The sequence below is a fragment of the Enhydra lutris genome, unplaced genomic scaffold, assembly GCF_002288905.1.
Source record: "Enhydra lutris kenyoni isolate GAN:26980312 unplaced genomic scaffold, ASM228890v2 scaffoldscaffold51, whole genome shotgun sequence".
NCBI lineage: Eukaryota > Metazoa > Chordata > Mammalia > Carnivora > Mustelidae > Enhydra > Enhydra lutris.
The window spans coordinates 1,480,130-1,508,100 of record NW_019154135.1 but is presented as its reverse complement, the minus strand read 5'-3'; the positions used below and the strand labels follow the sequence as shown (position 1 = coordinate 1,508,100).

General features: G+C 35.8%; 1 protein-coding gene across 2 annotated transcripts in view; it reads right to left on the bottom strand.

Annotated features, from left to right (window-relative positions):
- Positions 1-27,971, bottom strand: part of LOC111156999 (cyclin dependent kinase 13) — a 124,409-nt gene that overhangs the window by 74,054 nt on the left and 22,384 nt on the right. For both annotated transcript variants that reach the window (XM_022518204.1, XM_022518205.1), the window contains exons 2-5: positions 21,413-22,054; positions 14,343-14,513; positions 12,796-12,935; positions 11,160-11,330 (exon numbers count right to left, since the gene is read on the bottom strand). In XM_022518204.1, the coding sequence (XP_022373912.1) occupies positions 11,160-11,330; positions 12,796-12,935; positions 14,343-14,513; positions 21,413-22,054 (1,124 nt within the window). The remainder of the gene's footprint in view (positions 1-11,159; positions 11,331-12,795; positions 12,936-14,342; positions 14,514-21,412; positions 22,055-27,971) is intronic.

Sequence of the window (27,971 nt, the reverse complement as noted above, 5' to 3'; positions counted from 1 at the left end):
TTCCTCCTCAATTCAACTCAAACACTTACTGAACACTACCATGAGAAACAGGAGAGGAAGGAAACCAGACACCTGGATAGTTTTTATATAAATCCCTCCAGAGACGAGCATCCTTACTATGTGACAAATATATTCAAAATCAATTAAGAAAAACACTAACACTAGAAATGCACTCACTTTAAAAAAATAGACAAAGGACATAAAAATAAGCAATATATGGATAAAGATATATAAATGGCCTGTAAGCGCAGGAAACTGTCTAACCTCTATAGTAATAAAAATAATTATTAAAAAGACAGGATACCATTTTTTACCTAACCAAATTGTCAAAGATCTACAAAATCATTGTTCCGAGCTATTTTTTCTGAAAAAAGTAAAAAATATTTTGGTGTCTTGGCGTTGTATTTAAGGTCAAGCACCATTTTTGGTCCTAGGCTTCCTTTCCAGCCTCCTCTTCCATACTGACACTTACTCCTCTCAGCTTACACGGTATTTTCATCAAAACCAAGAATCTGGGGAAGCTCTCTGGGCTTCTGTCTTAAATAACAGATTTATTGAGATCTAATTCATATACCATACATTCACCCGTTTGAAGTATACAATTCAATTGGTTTTAATGTTTTCACAGAGCTGCGCAACCATCTCCAGAATGAATCGCCTCAAAAAGAACCTCATACCCATTAGCAGTCACTCCTCTTTTTCAGCCCCTCCCCAAGCCTCGGGCAACCACCACTCTATTTTTTTCCTACATATTTGCCTATTTTATATAAATAGAATAATACAAGTCTTTTTTAAACTAGCTTCTTCCACTTAGCATATTGTTTTTAAGGTTCATCCATGTTATAACATTTATCAGTTCTTCATTTCTTCTTTTAAAAAATTCTTTAAAATTGTGGCTTTATATATATATATATATCAAGCACGGTACCTATTTTGAAGTGTACAGTTCAGTGGAATTAAGCTCATTCACAGTGTATGCAACCAATCACACCATCATTTCCAAAACTGCCCATTTTGCACCGCCCACCTCTACTCCCCGGTAACCACCATTCTACTTTCTCTAGAAAGTAGTTTCTCTATAAATTTGGCTACCTTAGGTTCTTCCCATAAGTAAAATCATCCTGCATTTCTCCTTTTGTGACTGGCTTATTTTAATTATTAGCATAATGTCCTCAAGATCCAGCCATGTTGTAGCTGTGTCAGAATTACCTTCCCTCTTACGACTGAGTAATATTTCACTGCATGCATATACCACATTTTGCTAATCCATTCACCCATCTGAGGACATCTGGGTTGCTTCCACGTTTTGGATACTCTGAATAATGCTATGACCATAAGGTACAAATATCTCTTCAAGATGCGGCTTTCAGTTCTTTTGAGTACATAAGCAGAAACGCTGGCTCATATGGGAATCCTACTTCTAGCTTTTTGAGGGATCACTGTATCATTTTCCACAGCAGTTTTACCATTATTCATTCCTACTGGCAAAAAAAGGGGGGGGCTCTAATTTCTCCACATCTTTGGCATCACCTGTTATTTTGTTGTTCTTATTTTTGTTCTTTCGGCAACAGCCATTTTAATGGGTACGAAGTGGTAACTCATTGTTGTTTTAATCTGCATTTCCCTAATGCTGATGTTGAATGTCTTTCATATATTTAAAATACATTCAAGTCCCTTGCTCTTTTGTGTTGAGTTGTAGTTCTTAGACTGAATACGAAACCTTATCAGATATGTGATTAGCAAATATTTTCTCTTATCTCATGAGTTGATTTTTTACTCTCTTGATTATGTCCTTTGATGCACAAAAAATTTTATTTTGCGGTGGGGAGGCACCTGGCTGGCTTAGTTGGCAGAGCATGTGGACTTTTGATCTCAGGGTCATGGCTTTGAGCCCCACGTTACATTTGGTGTAGAGTTTAAAGGTTTTTTTTGTTTGTTTGTTTGTTTAGTTTTCATGTAATCCAATTTTTTGTTTGTTTGGGTTTGTTGCCTGTGATTTTGATGTTAAGCAATGGCTGCCAAACCCAAGGTAGTGAAGCTCCCCCATATGTAAGAGTATTCTTGTTTTAGCTCATATACTTAGGTCTTTGATCCATTTTGCATTGGTTGCTTTTTTTTTTAATATGCTGTTAGTTAAACGTCCAACTTCATTGTTTCACATAAGGATATCCAATTTTCCCAATACCATTTGTTGAGAAAACTGCCTTTTCCCATTTTAGCACCCTTGTCAAAAATCATTTGACCATATACGTCAGGGTTTCATTTTGAGCTCTCAATTCTGTTCCATTGGTGTATACATGTATTACTGTCATTAATAACAATCTGACTACTGCAGCTCAGTAATAAGTTTTGAAATTAGGAATTTGAAACCTCCAACTTCATTCTTTTCCAAGATTGCTTTGGTTATAAGGGGGTCCTCTGAAATTCCGTATGACTTTCAGGGTGAATTTTTCCGTTTCTGCAACAACCATTGTTGGGATTTTCATTAGAATTCAATTAAATCTTTACATTACTTTGGGTAGTACTGACATCTTAACAATATTAAGTCTTCTAATCCAGGAACACACGTCTTTAATTTATGGTGTCTTTAACTTCTTTAAGCAATATTCTGTAATTTTCAATGCACAAGTCTTTCATCTCCTTGGTTTATTTATTCATATTTTATTCTTTTTGATGCTATTGGAAATGAACTTGTTTTCTTCACGTCCTTTTCGGATTTTTTGCTGTTACAATACAGAAACTCACATCTTTTGCACATTGATTTTGTACCCTTCCATTTGCTGAGTCCACTTATTAATTCAACATTTAGCATCATAGAATCTTTAGGGATTTCTACATTAAGATTATATTATCTATAAACAAAGATAATTTTATTCCTTCCTTTCCAATTTTGATGACTTTATTTCTTTTTCTTGCTTAATTGCTCTGATTAGGACTTCCAGCACTAGGCTGAATACAAGTGACAAAGGTGAGTATCCTTGTCTAAATCCTTGATTTAGAAGAAAAGCTTTCCATCTTTCAGCAGTGAGTATGATGTTGCCTGTGAAATTTCCATAGATGGGACTTTTTTTTTTAATTTTTTTTTTAAAGATTTTATTTATTTGACAGATAGAGATCACAAGTAGGCAGAGAGGCAGGCAGAGAGAGAGGAGGAAGCAGGCTCCCCGCTGAGCAGAAAGCCTGATGCGGGGCTCGATCCCAGGACCCTGGGATCATGACCTGAGCCGAAGTCTGAGGTTTTAACCCACTGGGCCACCCAGGCGCCCCCATAAATGGGACTTTAATATGTTGATACAGTTTCCTTCTTTGTTGCGTGTTATTAAAATGAAAGAATGCAGAACTCTGTCAAATGTTTTTCCTGTATCTATTGAGATGATGGTGTGAATTTTTTCCTTCATTCTGTTGAAGCAATGTATTATTACACGTACTGATAATCATATGTTAACTATCTTAGCATTCCAGGAATAAATCTCATTTGGTCATAGTACATAATCCTCTTAATATGCTGCTGAATCAAGTTTGCTAGTGTTTTCTGAGGATTTCTGCATAAATATTCATCAGAAATATTGGTCTATAGTTTTGTTTTCTTTTGTGTCATGTCTTGGCCTGGGTTTGTTATCAGGGTAATGCTGTCCTCAGAGAATGAGTTTCAAAGTGTTTCTTCATGCTCAATTTTTTGGAAGAGTCTGGAGAGGATTGGTGTTAATTCTTCTTTAAATGACTGGTAGAATTCACCTGTGAAAGCATCTGGTTCTGGGCTTTTTAGTTGTGACTGCTGCAAGTTTTTGCTACAGATTCATTCCCTTACAGTTATAGGTCTGTTCAGATTTTCTATTTCTTCATAATTCTTCGTAAGTTGCACATTTCCATGAATTTTTCGATTTCACCCAGGTTATCAAATTTGTTGGTGTAAATTCTTCATTCCCTTTTATGGCATAATGATATTGTACTGTATGGATATACCAAATTTTATTTATTCATCAACTGATAGACATTTGAGTTGTTTCTATTTTTTGGCTATTATGAATTATCCTGCTATGAACATTAGTATACAGGTTTCTGTGTGGACATATGCTTTTATTTCTCCTGGATATATCCTGAAGAGTAGAAGTTCTAGGTCTCATGATAACTCTATGTTTACTATTTTTTTTTAAAGATTTTATTTATTTATTTGACAGATAGAGATCACAAGTAGGCAGAGAGGCAGGCAGAGAGAGAGAGGAGGAAGCAGGCTCCCTGCTGAGCAGAGAGCCCGATGTGGGGCTCGATCCCAGGACCCTGGGATCATGACCTGAGCTGAAGGCAGAGGCTTTAACCCACTGAGCCACCCAGGCGCCCCTATGTTTACTATTTTTAAAAAAACGCCAGATTTTCTTCCAAGATGGCTGTACCATGTTACAACCCTATCAGTAGTGTATGAGTCTCTCACCAGTAAGTAATGTTTTAATCTTCCAATCTCCATATCTTTCCCAACACTTAATATCTACCCTTTTTCTTACGGCCATCCTATTGTGCACTGAATTGGAATCTCACTGTAATTCTGATTTGCATTTCCTTGATAGCCATGATACTGAACATCTGTTCAGGTGCTTACTGGTCATTTGCATTTCTTTGGAAAAATGTTGATTCAGGTCTTTTGTACACTTTTTAAACAGGTTGTCTTTTTATTATTTGGTTTTAAGAATTCTTTATGTATTCTAGATATAAGTTCCTTATCAGATAGACACTTTACAAATATTTTCTCCCATTCTGTAAATTGTTTTTTCACTTCTTTAGTAATATCCACTGGAGCAGAAAGCTTTCTAATTTTGATGAAGTTCAATATATCTACTTTTTCCTTTATTACTTCTGCTTTTGGTGTCTTAAGAAGGCTTTAGCTAATCACAAGGTCATGAAGATTTACTCCTATATTTTCTTCTAAAGAGTTTTAAGATTTTAGCTCTTATATTTAAGTCACCTATTTATTTTGAGTTAATTATTATGTATGATGTGAGGAAGAGGCCCAATGTGGGCCTCTTTTGCATATGGAGATCCACCCGAGCCAGCAATGATTACTGAAATGTTGTTCTTTACCACTAAACTGTCCTGGTATCCTCACTGAAAATCATTGACCACCAAAAATGTTAGTATTTTATTTCTAGACTTCCAAATCTATTCTCCTGATCTTATGTTTACCCTAAAGCCAGTACTATACAGTCTTGATCACTCTAGTTTTGTAGTTAAGATCTGAAATCAGGAAATATGAGTTCTTCTGTTTAAAGGTATTTCTTGACTGTTTTACCACTCTTGAATTTCCACATATATTTTAAAATCAGCTTGTCAGTTTCTGAAAAGAAGCCAGCTGGGATTTCGAAGAAACTGAAATGAATATACAGATCAATTTGCCATCTTAATAATACGGAATTTGTAGGATCCATGAACAGAGACTGTCTTTCCACTTACTTAGCTTTTAATTTTTTTCAATGACATTCTGTAGTTTTCAAGGTATAGGACCTTAGATTTTTTTGTTGATTTATTCCTAGATACTTTATTCCTTTTAAGGCTATTACAAATTGAACTGTTTTCTTTCTTCCTTTCTTTTTTTTAAAGACTTTATTTATTTACTTGACAGAGACAGGGAACATAAGTCGGGGGGTTGAGGGGAGAGGGAGAAGCAGGCTTCCCACTGAACTGGGAGCCTGATGCAGGGCTCGATCCCAGGACCCTGGGATCATGAACCGAGCCAAAGGCAGATGCTTAATGGCTGAGCCACCCAGGTGTCCCTGTACTGTTTTCTTAATTTCACTTTGGAGTCTTCATTGTTAGTGTACAAAACTACAACAGATTTTTCAATACTGATCTTGTATTTTTCCGTTCTGATGAACTCATTTATTAATTCTAAGAGTTTCTTAATGGATTCTATAGAATTCTCTATAAAGTGTGTATATACACACACATGTACCACAAACACATTAGAGATAGTTACTTCCTCCTTTCCAATCTTATTATCTCCTATTTAGTTTTCTTGCCTAATTGCCCTGGCAATGCTGAACAGAAATGGTGAGAGCAGACATCCTTGTTTTTTACAGATGCCCTTTATCAGGTTGAGACAGTTCCCTTCTATTCCTAGTTTGTTCTATTCCTGCCTTATAAATTGGCACAACCTTTCTGTAAAACAATTTGGTGATATGTGTCAAGAAATTTCAAAGTTCAAATCCTAGTAATCCTACTTATATTAATTTACTTAGGGAATAATCAGATGGAGTAAGAGTTTTATGTACAAAGACATTAGAATGGAAGGATATCGGGCTCCACTGTCTAACAGAACTGTCTATAACATGCGATAAAGGCAGGGGAGTACCATGTGGGAATCACAGATTATGAAAGAGTAACATTGAGACTTTTTCTCTCAACCATACAGTGACATTTTGCCACACACATTTACTACAGAATATTTTTTTCCTGATTTTTAGGAAAATTCCAAATCAGAATTCCCTCCTCAAATACTAATATTGAAAGCATCACAGCTTAAGTTAATTTCAACATAGCAATTATTGACACTGGTTTTTGGTTATCCAGGATATCATGTTAATTTTAAGTACCAAAATACTATTTTGTTGAAATGATAGCAGTATTTGTTTGGGTTTTTTTTAAAACTGAACACTAAATATTCACATCTTGAGATGGAGATCAATGACTACAGATTTATTTTATACTGCATATAGCTGCAAAACAAAAAGTCTTCTCTAACCAGAGAATTATAAACTGCTTTAAATTTTTTTTTAAGATTTATTTATTTATTTGAGAGAGCAAGCATGTGAGCCTGAGTCGGGGAAGGAGCAGAGGGAAAGAATCTCAAGCAGACTCCCGACTGAGCATGGAGCCTGACATGGGGCTTGATCTCACAATCCTGAGACCATGACCTGAGCAGAAATCAAGTGGACGCTCAACCCACTGAGCCACTCACATGTCCCAAATTGCTTTAATTTTTTAAATTGAGTATAATTACATTCATTCAGAAAGTATCTTTCTATAAATTCATAATCCTCAGTGGGAGCAAGAAAATAAAAAAAAAAGCAAAGCTTCCACTACCAAATAGTTCACACCCTAGTTCAAATATTTGATAAACAGTGAAATATGAACTCTAGAGGACTAAAATTAATACCATAATTGCATCTCACTCTCTTGATATTTGAAGATCAACTAAAAATCTACAGGTACAGGAAATGTTTCCTTTGAAACAAAAGCTCTCCCTTGCAAACAATAAAAAGATTGAAAAACAGACAAAAAGATATAAAGATCTCCTCGGTTATTAAAAAGATGGGACAGTCTTAAAATAAAGAATATTGGGAAAAAACTAAAAATTAGTTTGCCTTCCTCCATTCCCCCAGATGATTTCAGAAAAAGCTCATTCAGCATCTCTAAGATCTTGCACAAAAATCCACCTCTGAATTACTGATACTACTTAACCCCGCTTTCTTAAGGATGATTTCCTTTTTAAAACAAAATAGTATTGGGGAGCCTGGGTGGCTCAGTGGGTTAAAGCCTCTGCCTTCGGCTCAGGTCATGATCCCAGGGTCCTGGGATCAAGCCCCGCATCGGGCTTTCTGCTTGGCGGTGAGCCTGCTTCCTCCTCTCTCTGCCTGTCTCTCTGCCTACTTGTGATCTCCATCTGTCAAATAAATAAATTTAAAAAAAAAAATTTAAAACAAAATAGTATTTTATTTTCAACTTCTCAATTTTTTGTAATTTTTTTTCATCTTTAAGTAGAGCCAAGTTTTTAAAAAACTCTTTATGGTGTTATTTAGTCAAATACTTGTGTTATAATAATGCAAATATTTATATTTTTATATTAGCAAATTTACTTGGTATGTGTGTTGTTTAAAATTTTCATATTTAAATTAGTTTAAGTATTTGGTTTTACTTTTTTTTAGTCTTATGAATTTTAATATGAACTATTAAAGTTCCCATACTGTCCTTCTGCTCCAGGGTAGCAATCACAATTAGTATAATGGCACAGAGCTAGATTAGAACCCAAGGACTTCAAATCTAGTTCCCTTTTCACCAAATCAGGCTGTCTCATCATGGTTCCCATCAAAATTAAGATTCATCAAAAAAGGATTGTGTTATCTCATACTTATTAGAATGTCTGTTATCAAAAAGTCAAGAAATAACAATTGTTGGTGAGGATGTAGAGAACAGGGCACTGTTGGTAGGAATGTAAATTGGTATAGCCATTATGGAAAACAGTATCGAGGTTCCTCAAAAAATTAAAAATAGAAGTACTATATGATCTAACAACTCCACTTCCGGTTATTTATCCAAAAGAAAACTCTAACTCAAAAAGATATATGCACCCATCACATTCACTGCAGCATTACTCAAAATAGCCAAGACATGGAAGCAACCTAAATGTCTATCAAAAGATGAATGAGTAAAGAAAATGTATTATAAATATACAATGGAATATTCAGTCATAAAATAGAAGGAACTCTTGACATTTGCAAGAGCATGAATGGACCCTGAGGGCACTGTACTAAGAAGTCAAATAGAGAAAGACAAATATCGTATGATCTCACTTATATGCAAAACCCAAAACAAAAAACAAGAATTTAAAAAATATATATATATATAGATACAGAGAACAGACTGGTGGCTACCAGAGGCAGGAAATAGGAGGTAGCAAAATGGGTGAAAGGGGTCAAAAGGTATAAATTTCCAATAATAAAATAAATAAGTCATGAGGATGTAATACACAGTATGGTTACTATAGTTAAAAATACTGTATCGATAGCTGAAAGTTACTAAGAAAGATCTTAGAAGTTCTCATCACACACACACAAAAAATGTTCTGTGTACACACACACACACAAAAATCCAGAATGTTAACTGGATTTATTGCAGTGCTCATTTCACAATATATGTAATATTAAATCCTTATGTTAAATATTATATATATTATATGTTAATATAATCCTTATATTAGTTAAAACTAATATAATGTCAATTATATCTCAATAATTTTGAAAGAGAATTTTATGCTGACATAAATTATATCCCATGATTATATCCCTGACATACTGTACTATACTTAACTAATACTTGGCATCTGAATGTAACTTCTCGTATAGTAAAACACTTTTTCTTATTTATCATGATTCCAATAATTATGAACAGGATTATGGTGGGGGGAAAAGAAGATGAGGAAGCAAATATATGAAATTCTATGATTTGTAAAATACAGTGCTAGGCATTGTGGGGGAAACAAAACAAAACAAAAAACAAAGTACTCAAGGGAATTTATAATATAGTAAGGAAAATAACTTATAGCCATAAATATAATACAAGGAAAACTATGAATACTTTTATGTTCAAAGATAACAGTCTTTTAAAAAGTCATTTAAAGTATGGACAGGATATAATAACTAGAGCTGACTTACACATCCAGCAATCAGTTATTCATAGTATCTTCTTCCATGGCCTAACCAGTGAGCTAACCAGTAAGGGTTCTAATAATGAATAAAACAGATTATGATTCCCATCCTCATGTGGAGAAAACAAGTAACAAATCAGTTATTTGGAAAAGTTATGAAGAAAAAAATAAGCCTTTTAAGTTGCACGTGTCTACATAAAATAGAAAGTGGTCCAGTTAGGTCTCACTGATAAATAAAGTAACATTCAGTCTGAGACCCAGAGGATGAGAAGTCAGCCTTCCAAATGGGGTGTGCACATGTGTGTGTGCATGCATGTATGCGTGTATACGCATGAGTGTTGGGGGTGAAGCGTAAGCCCAGAAAGCTGCACATGTAAAGACTTCTAAGACAGAGAAGCGCATTGGCATATTTGACAACTCAAAACACCCATATGACTGAAGCTTGGTGGAAAACCAGAAAAACGGCAGAGATGAGGGTAAAGAAATAGGCAGGGGCATGATCCTAAAGATCAAAGAAGCAGGAGGTCCAGGGTATGTCGGAGGAAGAACAAATATATTAATTTGACTACATGAGGAGGTTAATGAAAAACAACATTACACACAACCCGCATGTATAAGATCTTAATTTATATTATATTATAATACAATTATAATACATATATAATATGATATATTATATTATAATACACAGTTAAGAGAAATAATGTTTCCCTTTAATAGATGAAGAGGTCAGAGGCTCAGAAGAGCTAAGAACTTGCTAATAAGGTTGCATTGCTCATAAGCAAAGTCATGAATTCCAGACATTGCAGCACAAGTCACACCTTTCTACTACATAAAGGAATAAAAAAAATAAGGTGAAAAGTACAAACTGGATTAAAAATCAAGCTAAGGAATATGGGTATTATCACGGACAAAAACTAATGGAAAGGACCCCAATTAAAAAGATGATTCTAATTATCTTCATAGTACATACAGAATACTGACAAAAGAAGTTCCTTTCTACAAAATTACCATGTGTTATGTCAATCATTTTGATACTGTTCCCCAGAAGAGTAAGTGTGGGTGTGTGCACACACATATGCATCTGTGTAAGTTGGGGATGGGAGGGGGCTAAATACCGTGTTCAATCAAAACGTACCTATTTTACTCTTTCTCTTTGAAAACTACAGATTATAATTGAGTCAACTTTGGTTCCGACTTCTTACTCTGAAGTTCCAAAACCTAGCAGAAGTAGAACCTTTTACTCACCATATCCCTTATAATAACTACTTTAATAATCATGCTAATTTCTTTTTAGCTTTTCTACTAAATATCAAGCATATGCCACTATAGTTTATTAAAGTCAATTTCAGATAAGATTTTGGCCTCCACACCTTCAGAAATAACATGTTTACCATAAAGTTTCCTTACATGTTAAGGCATGATATTAAAAAATGTAAGGTAAATATATTCTGTACTGCTATAAATTATTTTTCAACAACTAAAAAAAGCAGACTAAAAATTATGCATTCATGTTCAAAAAAACTACTACTATTGACAAATACACTTTTTTGTTTACTAAGGTGACTCAAAACTACTAAAGTAAATTAATTCTTCAGCTCAACCACATTTAAAATTAGAGTATGACATTAATGCAATAGTTTTATGTACCCAGTAATTACTCAACTGGTCAATACCTATGACAAAATCTCCTAAGTAAGCAACATCATGCATATGCTGAACTGGTTATGTAAATATATATGCATACCTTTATCCTTCTTAAAATCCAAAGCATCTTCTTTATCAGTCACTATTTCCTTCATATTGATAATACTCTGGTGGGTAAGCTGCCGGAGAATTTTAATTTCTCGAATTGCTGTAATTGGAAAGCCTTCCTTTTCATTATCTAGACGTACTTTCTTTAGGGCTACCATTTCTCCTATAAAAATTAAGTAAGATCAAGTTACCAGATGATAAAACGAAATGACATTTTTCTTAATTTTAACTTTATTTTAATTCATAATACCTGTTCCTACCTCTTGAAATTACAATGTTCATAGTACAAGAAATTAAGTCTCTGGTTAGATAGAATTATAAAATATTTACCCAAATTGTGGAATACTATACGACTGTTAAAAAGGATGGGGTAGGTACATAAGTACTGTTATTTTGTGCTCTCCAAGATATATTAAGTAAAAAAAGCAGATGATGTGATGAACAGTAAATGTATTACACTACTAATTTTAAAAAGTGAAGGAGGGGAGGATAAATTTACCCAATATGCTTATACATGCATAAAATCTCTGAACAGAGAAGGTTCTGTACATTGTGAAGGTGAGAAAATAAGCTCAGACATATTAACTTGTACAAGGCTGCCCAGCTGCCTAGCAGTGAAACGGGGACTCAAAATCTGAATCAGCTATCTCAAAAGTATTTCTGCTCTTCCCACTTCACTAAATGGCTTCACAATTCAGATATCAATGAGCTCTGATCAGGTAAGATCTAACTATTAAATAGAACACACAAACACATATCCCATTATAAGAAAAAATTCACTATCATTCCACTTCTTTGGAGAAAAAAGGAATTCTATACTTAAATATTTTCCAAAAGGACATTTATAACATTTATGCTTTTAATTATCAAAACTTCCTTGATTCTTTTTGACAGAAGTCTAAAATGTAGGATTCCTTGTTTAATAAACAGCTTCTAGAAGTTATAATTTAATCTTTTTGATAATACAGAATCATTATAAATATTATTACTCTATGCTATAATTGCCCTCCAGAGTTTTCTTATACTAAATGGCTTCAAATAACTCTGCTATTTTAATCTACTGGTTTATTTTAACAAGGAATTATAAGTAAAGATTAAGTACAGGCTCTACCCATTACCTCCTAAAATACATAGCCTCTAACATAGTTACTTTTTTACTCTGCTGCAGAAACTTTTAAAACTTTCTCTCAGGTTCCTGATTATGTTCTAGAAGATTAGGCTGCTAAATCTAGCCTCCAAACAAAGGGTAACTTCAAAAGAAGAATATTTTGGGTAAAATAAAAAGTTTTACATAAGACTTAATACAACAAAATTTACTACTAAGTTGGTCAAGATACTTTTGTTCCCTGATTACTAATAACATAAGAATTTATTCACAATTAAAGAAATCAAAATCCTATCATACTACACATCACAAATACTAAAAAACTTTAAAAATATTTACATACCCATTTACAGGTATTCATACCTTACGTTAAGCGCACATATAAAACAAAAAAGATTAAGCAAAAGCATAATAAATTCAAATTTAACTTAAAAAAAAAAAACTTCAAATTACACATTTGAAGAGAAAAATAAATTAAGTACATTCAATAGATCTAGAGAGCCACAGCAGCTGACACACTTACCAGTGTCTTTATCCCGGGCCTTGTAAACTTGTCCATAGGTACCTTCTCCAATAATTCCAATGATATCAAATTTATCCACGCAGCGCTTTCCCCAGTCAATATCTTTTTCTTTGATTTCACCATAGCGAGGCCCACATATTCTATCAAATATAGTTCTGAAGTTTTTATATGCAATCAAGCAAGCTGAATAAACTGTTTAATACTTAATACCCACCCTCCCCCAATCTTAAATCTTTTATTTCCCCCCACCCTCGAACATTTGTGATCATGTAAGACAAGTAACACTGTAATTTGCTATTATAAATTATCATGAAAGTCAAGGCATTTCTCCATACCAGCTCTTCTTCTATAGATGAACAAGCTGAGAAAAAGAAGTAAAGCTTGTATGAAGAACTTTCAAAAATATAATGCAATTTTCAATGAATGGATAAAACCAACACTAATACAAAGAGTCAACGTTCTCTAACCAACCTCCAGAAGTTTTTCTTTTCATCCATTATATATATATATATATATGTATCACTCATTTTCCGAGAAACAAGTTTGATAATGAATATTATCAAAAAATTTAATTATAAAGCTTATTGACAAATTTAAACTTATGGCTTGATGAAATTACCTTAAAAATGAAAACACAAGAAGGATTTTTAGTCCAAGAAAGTACAAAAGTATTACTATAATCAACTCTCAGTAATCCACCCTGTGTATGTGTGTCTGTGTATGTGTCATATACATATATGTATATATATATATGACAAATATTTGACATTCTTAAAAAAAATAGGTAATTTTGTAGTCTCTCAATATTCTGGTATGTAATAGAAACTCACTAAAGGAATAAAGCTACAAAACTCAGAATTTTAAAAGTTTTCTAGTTTTCTACTCTATACTAGGAAATCACATCATACTCTCACTAGGCACCTGAACGGCAATTCTAAAATCAGATCTAACTCAAGTTCCTACTCACACTTTCCCTTGATTAAGTAGAAATAAAAAAAAAAGAATCAGTGTTCTCCCCCTTTAACTGATAAACAGGTTTCAAGGGAAAGAGTTGGTTCTAGGCACTTACTTGAAGCTAATTTAGGATACAGATTTCAAACCTTCTTCCACTCCACCTCTTGCAGAATGAAAAATACATTTAGTTAGGGGAGCAAATGGAGCTAAAAAGCAAAGGAAAACACAGCAGCTTGCCCATTACTAATTTTGTTTGGGCTCACTGAATGCTGACTTCCATCTTCTCCAATTTCAGTGTTTTGTATTATTTAAATATCTTAATTATAGAAATTATCTTTAACATATAATAACCCAAGAAATTAATACATTACAAACTGTGAGAGAAAATTAAATCTGGTTTTATTAGTCATTTTGAATAGGGATGCAGGGAATTATGAAATTTTTTTAAAACTCTAGAATTTATTCATATACTTAAGTTTAAAGAATAAATACACTTTTTATTATTTTAAATCTTAATTTTTTGTTTTATGATTTTATGATGACCCAGAATCATTTCTGGCCAATGTAAGAGCAGGCGGAAAGCAAGCACATACTTAGGCCTCCTTTTACTATGTAACTGTGTTGCTGTTTTCTTTTCCTCTGGACTCTTTGAGAGATCATCTCCTCCTGGTAGCTCTGGGGGCAGTGGTAAATCAGCAAGTAAACATCGGAGTTTCTTCTCTACTTCTTTTTTAACCGCTTTTACTGAAATATTTCCTCGTAAGCTAAAAGAGAAAGGAGTCACACAAATAAAACCCAAACATCTGAGAAATAAAAGTGCAGCCACATCTCACACTTAAATAGCAATGGCAAAATACTAAACTAAGTTTCTTTACTTTCCAGTTAAAATAATGTACTATATTCAATTACAAAATAAAAAATTTGGGGGTAAAAATGATACAGAATTAGAGAAAAACTAAGGAAATCTGAACAAGGTGTGAAGTTTAGTTACGATAATGTACTGATATGTGTTCACTGATTGTAACAAAGGTACCGTACTAATATAGGATGTTAATAATGAAGAAACTAACTACAGGGTATATGGGGACTTTCTGTAGTACCATAATGTTTATGCAAATGTAGCACTATTCAAAAAAAAAGTATACTTTTAAAGATGATACAGAATTACTACAAAATTGTAAATTAATACTAAAAAAGTCAACTTGCCATGCTTCACAGAAAAATTGAATAGTTTTGTGATTGCGTTTTGTTTGATACTATTAGAGAGACATAAAGAGGTTTTCTAAGAAATAACACTACATGCTATTATTTATCTTGCCCATTTAAATAACCACAAACAACTAGTCTAGCTTTGCCCCTTTATAGGGTTAATTTTCTTAAACTAGACAATAATTCTTTTAAAATTTTTTAAGGTTCTGGCTTACTGATGTTACAGGTAAAAATTTAAGTTGTTAGTTCTGTACTTTTTTGAATGCATAAAATATATCTTAACTAGGTAATTTGAGTAAACTAAACCTCCCAGTTACTAAAAAAATCTCTTTAATAGTAAGATATTTCTTGAAAGAGAATCTTACGATAGTAGAATTTGGACTTCCCACAGTTTCATATCAGTTATGAGTCCCAAAATGAAAAAGTTTAGTGAGACTATACTACTGGGGTCACAAATTACCAATACATTAGCAAAGTAAATCATTTTAACTTCTCTTATTCATTTTGAACATTAATATTGTTGTACAAATGCATGATTTAATACGATCTGATAAAAACCATTTACCAATAACTATAACAAAATCGTGTCTTTTCTTCATAACCTTGTGTTACTCACTAAAAGGGTTTTTTTTTTTTTTTTAAAGATCTCATTTATTTATTTGAGAGAGAGAAAGGAGGAAAGAGAGAGAGAGTGCGTGCGCACTCGTGTCAGAGAATGACTAAGCAGGGGCGGGGCACTGGGAGAGGGAGAGAGAGAACCCAGAGCATACTCCGCACTGAACATGGACCCCACTGAGGGTTGGATCCTACCACCCGAGATAATGACCTGAGCCAAAATAAAGACTCAGAGGCTTAACTGACTGAGCCACCCAGGCACCCCAGAATTCTTTAACAGAGAAAATATGATCAAAAGGAAATTGGTTTGTAGTTTTATTTTTATAGTAATGGTATGGGAGCACCTGGGTGGCTCAGTGGGTTAAGCAACTTTTTATTTATTTGACAGAGAGAGATCACAAGTAGACGGAGAGGCAGGCAGAGAGAGAGAGGGAAGCAGGCTGGGAGCCTGATGTGGGACTCGATCCCAGGACCCTGAGATCATGACCTGAGCCGAAGGCAGCAGCTTAACCCACTGAGCCACCCAGGCGCCCCAAGCAACTGACTCTTAATCTTAACTGACTCAGGTCATGATCTCAGGGTAGTGAGACTGAGCCATGAGGCTCCATGCTTAGCAGGGAGCTTATGCAAGATTTTCCCTCTCCCTCTGCCCTGCCCTACCCCACCCAATGCTGTGCCAAGTGTCCTCTCTCTCTCTCCCTCAAAAATAAATAAATAAATAATAGTATCACACAGCCCACTTTTCAGTACTAATGTTTTGTCCATTTGCACATTGCTTTCATGCTTCTATGTGCTAGGTATTAGGTAAGGCACTGGTGTTTAGCAGCAAAGACAATAACAAACACATTAAGATAGAACTCCTCTCAGAAAGGAGCTTGGATGGTCATTGGGAGAACACAGTCAAATAAGCAGCAGGATAAAGTACTACACAAAGGGCTTCCTAGAGTAATGCAGCTGAAGGGTAGCTAAATCAGGATTGAAAGAGAGTAAAAGCTTCCTTCTAAAAAAGATACCACATGAACTGTACCTGAAAATAAACCTATCTCTAATAACTTACTTAGAAAACTATACTTTCTTACTTGTAAGGTTTTAGTCAAAAATTCTCATTAGGCTGAATATTCAAATGAACATTTCTAGAGGGAAAAACTAAAAATCTTAATTTTACTTATAATTTAAAATTTAAGAGACTGCCTATATTGATATATATTATTACATGAACTACCAAAGTCAGCAAGGCTTCCAGACTTCAGAGAAATGAAATACTAACTTTCCAAGAATAACACTATGTGATTAAAAATATCATTATTTTAACTGAGTACTTGTAATAACCAAATAGGGAGTGTGATTTTAATTTTTTTATTTTTTTAAAGATTATTTATTTATTTATTTGACAGACAGAGGTCACAAGTAGGCAGAGAGGCAGGCAGAGACAGAGAGAGAGGAAAGCAGACTCCCAGCCAAGCAGAGAGCCCGATTCGGGACTTGATCCCAGGACTCTGGGACCATGACCCGAGCCGAAGGCAGAGGCTTTAACCCACTGAGCCACCCAGGTGCCCCAGGAGTGTGATTTTTAAAAGTTCCCATGTGTTCTAGCAACAAAAACAATAAAGTACCTCAACAAGAAATATACAAGATCAATAGAAGAAAATTAAAAGATAGGGCTGATGAACATAAAACCGGATCTGAATGAACAGAAAGAAACCATGTTTTTGTATGGAAAATTGTAATATGGTAAAGCCATCAGTTTCCAAATTAGTCTACATCTGGTCGAGTCCCAAACAATTTAAAGTAACTTGACAAGCAGACTGACTATAAAATCTGTCAAGAATAAAGGCAAAAAATCTGCCAAAAAACTTCTGAAAAAGAGTAATTAAGTGCAATTTGCCCTGTCATGTGGTCAACCCTATTTTAAAAGATCGCAAACCAGAAGCCCAAGATTGGTTGAAGTCAAGGAATATGTATTATGGTCTACCCAATGTTTTATAAAAAACTATGAATTAAATTGCCAATATTTTTAAATCAGAAGATTCAGATTTCAGGCTTCCTTAAAAAAAAAAAAAAGTATCAAAAGCTCTAGCAACACTGGGCCCCAATTTATGTGGGCTTCAGCAACACTGAAGCGGAGACTGAATGGCAGAGCTATTCGCTAATTAGTAATTCATTCCACCCCTTCACTTTTGTATTAGCTGCCTACCCCTACAGCAGAAACTCGAATCTGAGAACCAATGTATCATGTCTAAAGAAGTTAAAACAAATAAGTACTGGCAAAGAAATAATAAAACATGTTAATAGAAAAGAGTCCAGAAACACAGGTATCCATAATAATTTTTATATATGGCACCACAAATTATGGATTTTTCAGTAAATGTTGTTAGAAACAACTGGATCTATCAGTCTACATGGGAGATGGGGGAGAGCATCTTTCTTCTTCATGTAATAAACAAAAAAAAAATTTGTGTGACTTGACTTAATCTTTTTAACTTTATAAACCCGTAAGATATAAAGAAAAATTAGATCCGACTATATTTAAAAATGAAAAAAAAAAAAAAGAAAATAGCCAAAACCAAAACAAATAAATGTCAAAGACAAGCAAAAAGACTCTGATAAGCAAAGATCAAGATCCTAACGTAAGGAGCACCTACAACTCAATTAGAAAAAGGAAAACATGTTAAGGAAAAGTTAGCATGAGATATGAACAAGTAGTTCACTGGAAAAAATAAATACCCAACAAGTATTCAGAAAGTTGCTATATCTCAATAATCAGAAAAATGCAAAATTAAATAATTCTATATTTTAAGGACTAATAAATCGGTAACAGTCTTATTAAAGTACAATTTGGGGGGGAGGGGCGCCTGGGTGGCTGAGTTGGTTAAGGGCTGCCTTCAGCTCCCAGGGTCCTGAGAGCCCACACTGGGCTCCCTTCTCAGTGGGGTGTCTGCTTCTCCCTCTCCCTATGCCCGTCCACCCCCTGCTTTTTCTCAAGTAAATAAAATCTTTAAAAAATAATAAAAATTTAAAAAATAAAAAAATAAAAAAATAAAATAAATAAAATAAAAAAATAATAAAAATTTAAAAATAAGTGTATATACTTTAACCTGGTAATGATCCTATAAAAATTGCTCTCATACACATAAAATATTAATATAGAGTTTGGTAACAAAAAATTATAAATCTACGTATCCCTTAATCACTAGCTGGATAGTAAATAAGAGCATGATTTATCCATTCTTTTTTTTTTTTTTTTTAAGATTTTATTTATTTGACAGAGAAAGAAATCACAAGTAGGCAAAGCAGCAGGCAGGGGGGCTCGATCCCAGGACCCTGAGATCATGACCTGAACCGAACGCAGAGGCTTAACCCACGGAGCCACTCAGGCACCCCATGATTTATCCATTCTTATAGATAGGAATATTAAACCTATCTATATATCGACACGGAAAGGTCTCTAATGCATTAATGAAAAAAACAAGTCAAGGAGTATTATGCATAGTATGATCCTAATTTTTTTTTATATTGTATTTATTTATTTGACAGAGAGACACAGCGAGAGAGGGAACACAAGCAGGGGGAGTGAGAGAGGGAGAAGCAGGCTCCTCACCAAGCAGGGAGCCTGATGCAGGGCTCGATCCTAGAACCCTGGGATCATGACCCGAGCCGAAGGCAGACGCTTAACGACTGAGCCACCCAGGTGCCCCTGATCCTAATTTTTTAAAAAAATCAATTTATTATACGAAAGCATACAGTTTAACAGTCTACCTTGTGATTTTCAGAGAATAATAAATTCCAGGTCTGGAAGAGAAGCAAAGTTCAAAGTAAGCCTAAAAGATATTAGCTGGCCAGAAAGTACTCAAAAATAAATAGGTCATGTCAAAAGGACAAATAAGTCAGCTTAAAGGAGTTCCCACTGACATTTAGAGCATCAAAAAGAAGAGTGACTAGTGTTGAATTGACCTTTGGCCCCACAAATTAGTAGTAGTATCCATGTACTGTATTCATGAAATATACAGACACCTTCAAAGAAAGAAGAGCAGTCATGCAATAGAAGAGAAAAGCAGAAGAGACAGAGAAGAAGGTGGGTCAAAATATTTTTTTAGGGGCGCCTCAGTGGCTCATTCGTTAGGCATCTGCCTTCGGCTCAGGCCATGATCCCATGGTCCTGGGATCAAGCCCCATATCGGGCTCCCTGCTAGGGAGAAAGCCTGCTTCTCCCTCTCCCACGCCCCCTGCTTGTGTTCCCTCTCTCGCTGTCTCTCTCTGTCAAATAAATAAGTAAAGTCTTTTTTTAAAAATTTTTAATGATAAGCATGACATCTACCATCACCCCATTAAAAACAGATGCACGAAGAATACCCTCCTTAAGCACTCACTTGCATATATGTTGAGTTCTTGAAGAAACCACCAGTAAAAATTTACGTCCAAAGCATATATGAAGAATAAAGTAGAAAACGAGTCTCACTGGCCCAGAATTACTGGATCTTTTTTTCCTTAAGATTTTATTTGTTTATTTAAGATAGAGAGAGCACAAATGGCAGGGGGTGGGGAGCTGGCAGGAAGGGACAAGGAGACTCCCACCAAGTGGGATGCCTGATTCGGGCTCAATCCCAGGACCCCAAGATCGTGACCTGAGCCAGAGTCAGATGTTTGACTGAGCCACCCAGGCACCCTCAGAATTACTGGATTCTTCACAACTGGGTTATTCGCTCACTAATGAAGTGACTCAGTTCTGTATTCATGCCTCCCTGTGATGGAGAGCCCATTCCTGGACTCATCCAAATTATAAATCACTACTCTGTTATGAACCTTCAGTGTTCCTAGAGAACAGTCGAACCTATAAATACCATAATTAGAGTGATATAATTGGTGAATACCTGATTATATTGGACGAGATCTCTTGGCAACATTTTTGATTATAGAAAAAAGACATCACAGAGGGCATAAAACACAGGAATTATGATTTCTTTTTTGTTTTAAATTATAAAATTTTCGTAATGCCAGCCAAAATGAGCACTTGAAAGACCTACCCACACAACATTTTCATCCACTTTTCAAATTCTATAAAGATGTCAGCTAGGAGAACTGCTCACATAGCTGTTTTTTAACAGAAAATGAGGGGAGAACAGCTTTATTTCTCCATAAAAATAAAAATGAAAATGAAAAATGTTAAGTGGTTTAACAGACAGATATTACACAGCAGTATAATGCTTCTATCCTAGCATACATTTCAGAGATATTCTTAGAACTGCATTTATCTTACACTCAACTCACTCTTATCTTCATCTTCTAAAAAATAAAAATGTTTCAAAATTTAAAAAAACCTCACACCCCCAATATTCACATAGAAATTTGTAAACACGTTAAAGGAAAACAAACACATTATGGGTTTCCTGCAACATATAATTAATCTCCAACTGCAAAAAAATCGAAAGGTTCAAGGAAAGTCTAAAAAACTATAAACTCATAATGCTACCCAGAGTGATAAATTTATAAGACGCTGAAGAAACCTAGAAATAACCAATACACCTGCTTCATACCACCCAGGGTAGAGTCTCTCATAAACTGTCACGTTTCTGACAATGTCATTAAGGAACACTAAGCTAAAGAAAACACACTATGCGCATTTCCAATTCCCAAACTGAAATATACGTTGTATCCCAAGGCAAGAGCAAATTCTTCCTGGAATTCTTAAACTATAATTCTGTCACCCTACAAGCAATGTGCTTCATTTATAATAAAGACAACTTATGACTTTTTTATATAACCTTTCTATCTGGGGGGTCAGACAGCTTCTCACTTCAAACTTTTCTTTCAACTGCTGGTGACAAGACTCTCTGGCACTTACCTGTCAGTGTCCTTATCTTCAGGCAGCATGGGAGGCAAAGGTAACGGTGGTAATGTAGAGGTCACTAAAGCCACATGGTGCTCCTTCTCCTTGGCTCCTAAGCTTGGTGTAAGTGGTTTGGTTTTCTCTTTAAGAGATACTGGTTCGTCCTTTGTAGCAGCAGATTTACTCTCCTTCCCAACTACAACTGCTTTCTTGGTGGCTTTATCTACAACCAAGTTATTGTCCACCTTTGTTACCTGAAGAGGTGGCTTTGTTTTTGCCTTGTCATTTTTTAAAGTTCCACCGCTTGAGGGAGAAGGTGCATGTTCAGTTTTCAGTTTCTTCACATCCTTCACGTGGTTGGTTTGTGACGCGCCGGCCCCGGTCTCTGCGCTCCCCTTCGTAGGTGTAGAAGTGTTAGAAGCTTTGGCAGCTTTGGCAGCGGCCTCAGCAGCCTTCGCCGCCTCTGCAGCCCTCGCTGCCTCTGCAGCCCGGGCTTTTTTATTCTTGTTCAACTCGGCTGCCAGGCTACTCTTCAGAGTTAGTGTGCTAGGAGAAATGCTAGAATGACGACTTCTGGATCTAGACAATCTGTGCCTGCTACGAGATCTTGAATGCCTAGATGAATATGGGCTTCTGCTTCGGGATTTGGCAGAACGTCTGGTGGAAAATAATGAAGATATAGTCAGTAATTCAGAAGAGGTGAGTTCTAAATTTATAAAAACTGCGAACTGAAGCCTGTGAAATCAAACAGAAATTTATTTAATTTCAAAATCATAATGTATTTTGATTATATTGATCTTGGTCTAGCCTATGAATGCTCAAAGGTGAGACTGGATGAAAGGAGATCTCTGTGAGAAGAAATACTGAAAGGTTAGGAGAAAAAGTTTGACAAGACATCCCCGCTGTCTTGGAAAACAGATGGATACAACAAGGACACAGCAATGGTGGCAACAGCAGGGTCAAGTCTGACCAATCATTCAACAGGGAGACCATCTCTACACCTGATAAAGCATCCTTGCCCACAAGTTCAGAAGTCAGCAGTGCTCTGTCCAAAGCAAGAGTGAAAAAGATAAATGCCTATCATGAAAGAGTAAATACAGTCTCTAAATTTTGGAAACTATTTAATACTGATTGTGTAATTACTTCCCAAAAATTATTGGAAAACACAAAACCTATCATATATTTAGAAGTACGGTGGCAACCAAAATTCCTGTAAAACAAATGCAGCACAGCATCCCATGAAAGGAAGCTGAAGTTTTCAAATCAATAGCTTATCAAAACTAAAAACAAATACTCACCAGACAAAGGCACTATGATAGCACTTTCACATGTCTGCCACGTCTCATTTTAATTGCTCACATCAACCCCAGTGAAGTATCTACAGTTTACAGATTAGAAATTTATTCTAAAATACCTTGTAACCTAAAATCAATCCCATACTTATCAGTAAACGTACTGGTAATTATCTTACTACCACTACCCTCTTCCTCCAATACTCTTCTGCCCAACTCTGTGCCCAAGAAGGCTAATCTTAACAGACACATCTTCTGGGTTTCAGTGCTACCTCTCACTGGTAGGTCAGAAGGTAGAAAAATGCTGGGTTATTTTTTCCCAGCACTCTCCCTCCTTTTGGTCACATTTTCTGACAGAAGTTCTGTCACCCAACCATCATGGCTCCTGTCAGGCACCCCTTTCTCCACAGCTCTCCCCAGGCTCTAATAACACTGTATTTTCCCTGTCCCTTGAAGCTTCCTGCTGTAACTTATAAAAAAACATCCCTTGTGGGTTCCCTTAATCCACCCCTACCTCTGTAGTCCTTCACTGAAGTCTCTTAAACCATCTCAGTTAGTTCGTTTCCTTCTAGAACCTTGCCTGATTTGGTTGTACGCCGTCTTAAACCCAGACACCTTCTGACTGGAAAGTAGATAGATCAACACAATACACAAATTAATACACTGTGGAGGAGATAGCTCCTGCTGACATTTTGTAGAAGTTACATGGAGAGGGTAAATAAAGGCAACAAAACTCCTAAAAACCCATAATTAAAATGGGCAGAGAGAAAAAGGAAGGACTGGAAATCTTGTTTATATTTGACATTAACAGAGCATGGAAGAAAATACTGAGAAACATTCTACAATTCTAGTATGAAAACGAAATGATATTTAGGTTTAAGATAAACTCAAACACAAACTGAACTTCGCCCTCATTTTTTCAAAAAGATTTCAAAATGTACTAAGGGCTAATTACTCTTCAGCACTGAGGTACTTTATACATAGTATTTGTGTAACGTTATTTTAGATTAATGGAAACACTGTTTAGAAAACATTCAAATCTAACACTTGCTTATCATTAAATATTCATTAAAATTACCAATGAGCTTACAAGTATTTGTGGAAATGCAAGGAAATGTTTTGTTAAATAGACAACTTTAGTATAAGAACCAAAAATGTCATAATATGAAATACTCAGCCACATTTTTTATTTTTTCTCCCTTCAGACCCTTAGACCTCAAAACAAGTCTGACCATGCTTCTAGAGCAGCAGAAAGGTAGAGCAGGAGGAGAGCAAAAAGACTATCATTTCATCAGAGGTAATAGCACCAGAACTTTTGTTAAATTAACTTTCCTACACTAACACGATTCTGGTCACCAAATTCATACAGACACATAAATTATATTTAACTGAGAGATTTATGGCCACTAAGTTTCACCTAAGAAAAGAGAGACAAATATATCAGGTAAAATCCCAACATAATTACCACCTTTGGCCTATTAAATTATTTTTTACTGGAGAGAATCTGGATAAGCATTATCAGCAAAGACTTAAAAAACATACCATACCCTCCATTCCTCTCCAATTTCTCTGTTTCTCTTTAAAAGTTCCTTAACTTTTTAACTTCATGGCCTAGTAAACATGCATTCTTTCACAAAGTGCATATTTACTAATAAATGTCAATGATGTATTTAATGTTCATAACATGTTTTGGGAACCCAAAATTAAATATAATCACAAAATCCAAATTTAGGTCATTTTTACTAATGACCTAACTTCAGCCATATAAAGTTAGGAAGGTAAGAAAGTGCATCTCTGAGACTATATAATGAATTACATCATGAAGTTTTAGTAAAAGAACTGAAATGGATGGTAGAAAACAAGTCCTCTTTTTTTTTTTTTTTTTTAATTTTATTTATTTGACACAGACGGAGGGCATGAGCAAGAGTGGGGAGAGACAGAGGGAGAGGGACAAGTAGACTCTGCACTGAGCACAGAGCCCAACTTGGGGCTCAATCTCACAACCCCAGATCATGACCTGAGCCAAAACCAAGAGTCAATTGCTTAACCAACTGAGCCATCCAGATGCCCTGCAAGTCCTTCTTTTAAAGATAAGATTTTTCTTCTTTCGAAAAAAGGTTTTTTTCTAATTATTTCTATACTACAGAATCTGCAGTGAATATGTATTAGCTGTTTGTCTGTTATTAATGGGGTTTTTTTAAGCTTTTTTTTTTTTTTTAAGATTTTATGTATTTGTGAAAGAGAGAGAGAGATCGCACAAGAAGAGGGAGCAATAGGCAGAGGGAGGATCAGGCTCCCCACTGAGCAGGGAGCTTGATATGAGACTTGATCCCAGGACGCTGGGATCATGACCTGAGCTGAAGGCAGACACTCAACCGACTTTGCCACCCAGGCGTCCCAATGTTTTCAAGAGATGACAGTATCTCTTTAGGAAGAGAACTTTCTATGTTTCTAAGGTTTCCAAATTGATGTAACACAAAGCAGAACCACAATAGAAACTCGGTATCCTGAAACTCAACTGGTTAGTGTTCATTGTTAATTAGGTTAGTGTTCCTTAGAAAGGAGAGCATAGTGTACTATTTCACTCAACTGTATCACACAATCTCTCCAAGAGTTCAGTCTTCTGAAATGGTGCATAATTAGCAAACACTGATTCTTAATAATTTTACTATAATAAGATCTAATCCCTTATTATATAAAACAACACTGAACGGTGCTATCCAAAAGGACTTTCTGGGGATGCCTCAGTCGGTGGCTCAGTGGGTTAAGCCGCTGCCTTTGGCTTGGGTCATGATCCCAGAATCCTGGGATCAAGTCCCACATCCGTCTCCTTGATCTGCAGGAAGCCTGCTTTTCTCTCTGCCTCTGCCTGCCACTCTGCCTGCTTGTGAGCGCATGCGCTCGCTCACTCTCTCGTTCTCTCTCCTCTCTCTGACAAATAAATAAATAAATAAAATCTTAAAAAAAAAGAAATAATAGGGTTCTATACATGTTCTGTCTGATACAGTAGCCACTATTTTCAACATTTTTTTAAGCCTAATTTTTCTACTCTGCTTATTTCTTTTCTTTCTAGTATGGGAATTTAGTATATGATAAAGAGTATTTTAATTTTGTTTTGAGAAAGAGAGAGAGAACGAGCACACATGCCAGGGGGAAGGGGAGGAGAGGAGAGGGAAAGAGAAAATCTTAAGCAGGCTCCAAGCCCAGTGTGAGCCCTTGAGCTGAAATCAAAAGTCAGACACCCAAAGGACTGAGGCCATCCAGGCACCCTTACCCTGCTTCTTTTACATGCTAATAGCAGTTGTACCCATTTGAAAAACTTGTTGATTACCCTCCCCAAAGGGATATAAAAACCACTTCCCATGCAAGGATCATCCAACATACCACATCAGCAAAATGAAGGATAAAAATCACATAATCACAAAAGCGTTTAACAAAATTCAGCATCCTTTCATGATAAAAACTAAACAGAGTACAGAAAGAAAATACTTCAACATAATAAAGGCCATTTAAGACAAGCCCACAGCTAACATTGTACACTCAATGATGAAAAGCTGAAAGCTTTTCCTCTAAGATCAGGAACAGGACAATACCCACTCTTACCACTTTTACTCAACATAATACTGGAAGGCCTAACCTGAGCAATTAGGCAAAATAAATAAATAAATAAATAAAAATTTTTTTTTTTTAAAGATTATTTATTTGACAGAGAGAGAGAGAGAGAGAGAGACAGGGAATACAAGCAGGGGGAGTGGGAGAGGTAGAAGCAGACTCCTCCCCACCCCCCCAAGCAGGGAGCCCAATGTGGGGCTTGATCCCAGGATCCTAGAATCATGACCCAAGCCAAAGGCAGATGCTTAACTGCCTGAGCCACCCAGGCGTCCCCCAAAATCTTCTTTTTATTTTATTTTTTTTTAAAGATTTTATTTATTTATTTGACAGAGATCACAAGTAGGCAGAGAGGCAGGCGGAGAGAGAGGAAGCAGGCTCCCTGCCGAGCAGAGAGCCCGATGTGGGGCTTGATCCCAGGACTCTGGGATCATGACGTGAGCCGAAGGCAGAGGCTTAACCCACTGAGCCACCCAGGCGCTCCCCAAAATCTTCTTTTTAAAACATAAGAAACTGCAGCACACCTAGGTGGCTCAGTCAGTTAAGTGTCAAACTCTTGATTTTACCTCAGGTCGTGATCTCAGGGTCCTGGGATTGAGCCCTGCAACAACTCCTCTATCCGTGGGGAGTCTGCCTGAGGATTTCTCTCCCTCTCCCCCCTCAGGGGGTGTGTGTGCGTGTGCACATGCTCTCTCCCTCTAAAATAAATAAATAAATCTTTAAAAAAGAAAAAAAAAAGCATCAAAATCAGAAAGAGGTAAAATTTTCTGTTTGTAGAAAACCCTTCCAAAGATACCACTAGAAGGATGTTAGAACTAATAAACAAATTCAATAAAGTTGCAGGATATAAAATCAACAGTTGACCCCGGAACAATGCAGGAGTTAGGAGAGCCCGAGGCCTCCTGTACAGTTGAAAATCCACCTTTAACTTTTGACTCCCCAAAAACTTAACTACCAATAGCCTTCTGTTGACCTGATCCCTTAGCAGTAACATAAACAGTCCGTTAATTTATATTTTGTATATTATATGCATTATATACTGTATTCTTTTAAAAAAGCTAGAAAAAAGAAAATGTTATTTAAAAAATCATAAAGAAGGGTGCCTGGGTGGCTCAGCTGGTTAAGTGACTGCCTTAGCTCAGGTCATGATACTGAAGTCCCAGGATCAAGTCCAGCATCGGGCTCCCTGCTTAGCAGAGTTTGCTTCTCCCTCTGACCCTCCCCCTTCTCATGCTCTCTTTCTCTAATAAATAAAATCTTAAAAATAAATAAATAAATAAGTAAATAATCATAAAAAAGAAGAAATACATTTACAGTACTATTTATTGAAAAAAAAAAAAATTCCATGGGGTGCCTGGGTGGCTCAGTGGGTTAAAGCCTCTGCTTTGGCTCAGGTCATGATCTCAGGGTCCTGGGATGGAGCCCAGCATCCGGCTCTCTGCTCAGCAGGGAGCATGCTTCCTCCTCTCTCTCTGCCTGCCTCTCTGCCTACGTGTGATCTCTGTCAAATAAATAAACAAAATCTAAAAAAGAAAAAAAGGAAAAAAAATTCCATGTATAAGTGGGCCCACACTGTTCAAACCTGTGTTCTTCAAGGGTCAATTGTATTTTTTTTTCTTTTAAGATTTTATTTATTTGACAGAGATCACAAGTAGGCAGAGAGGCAGGCAGAT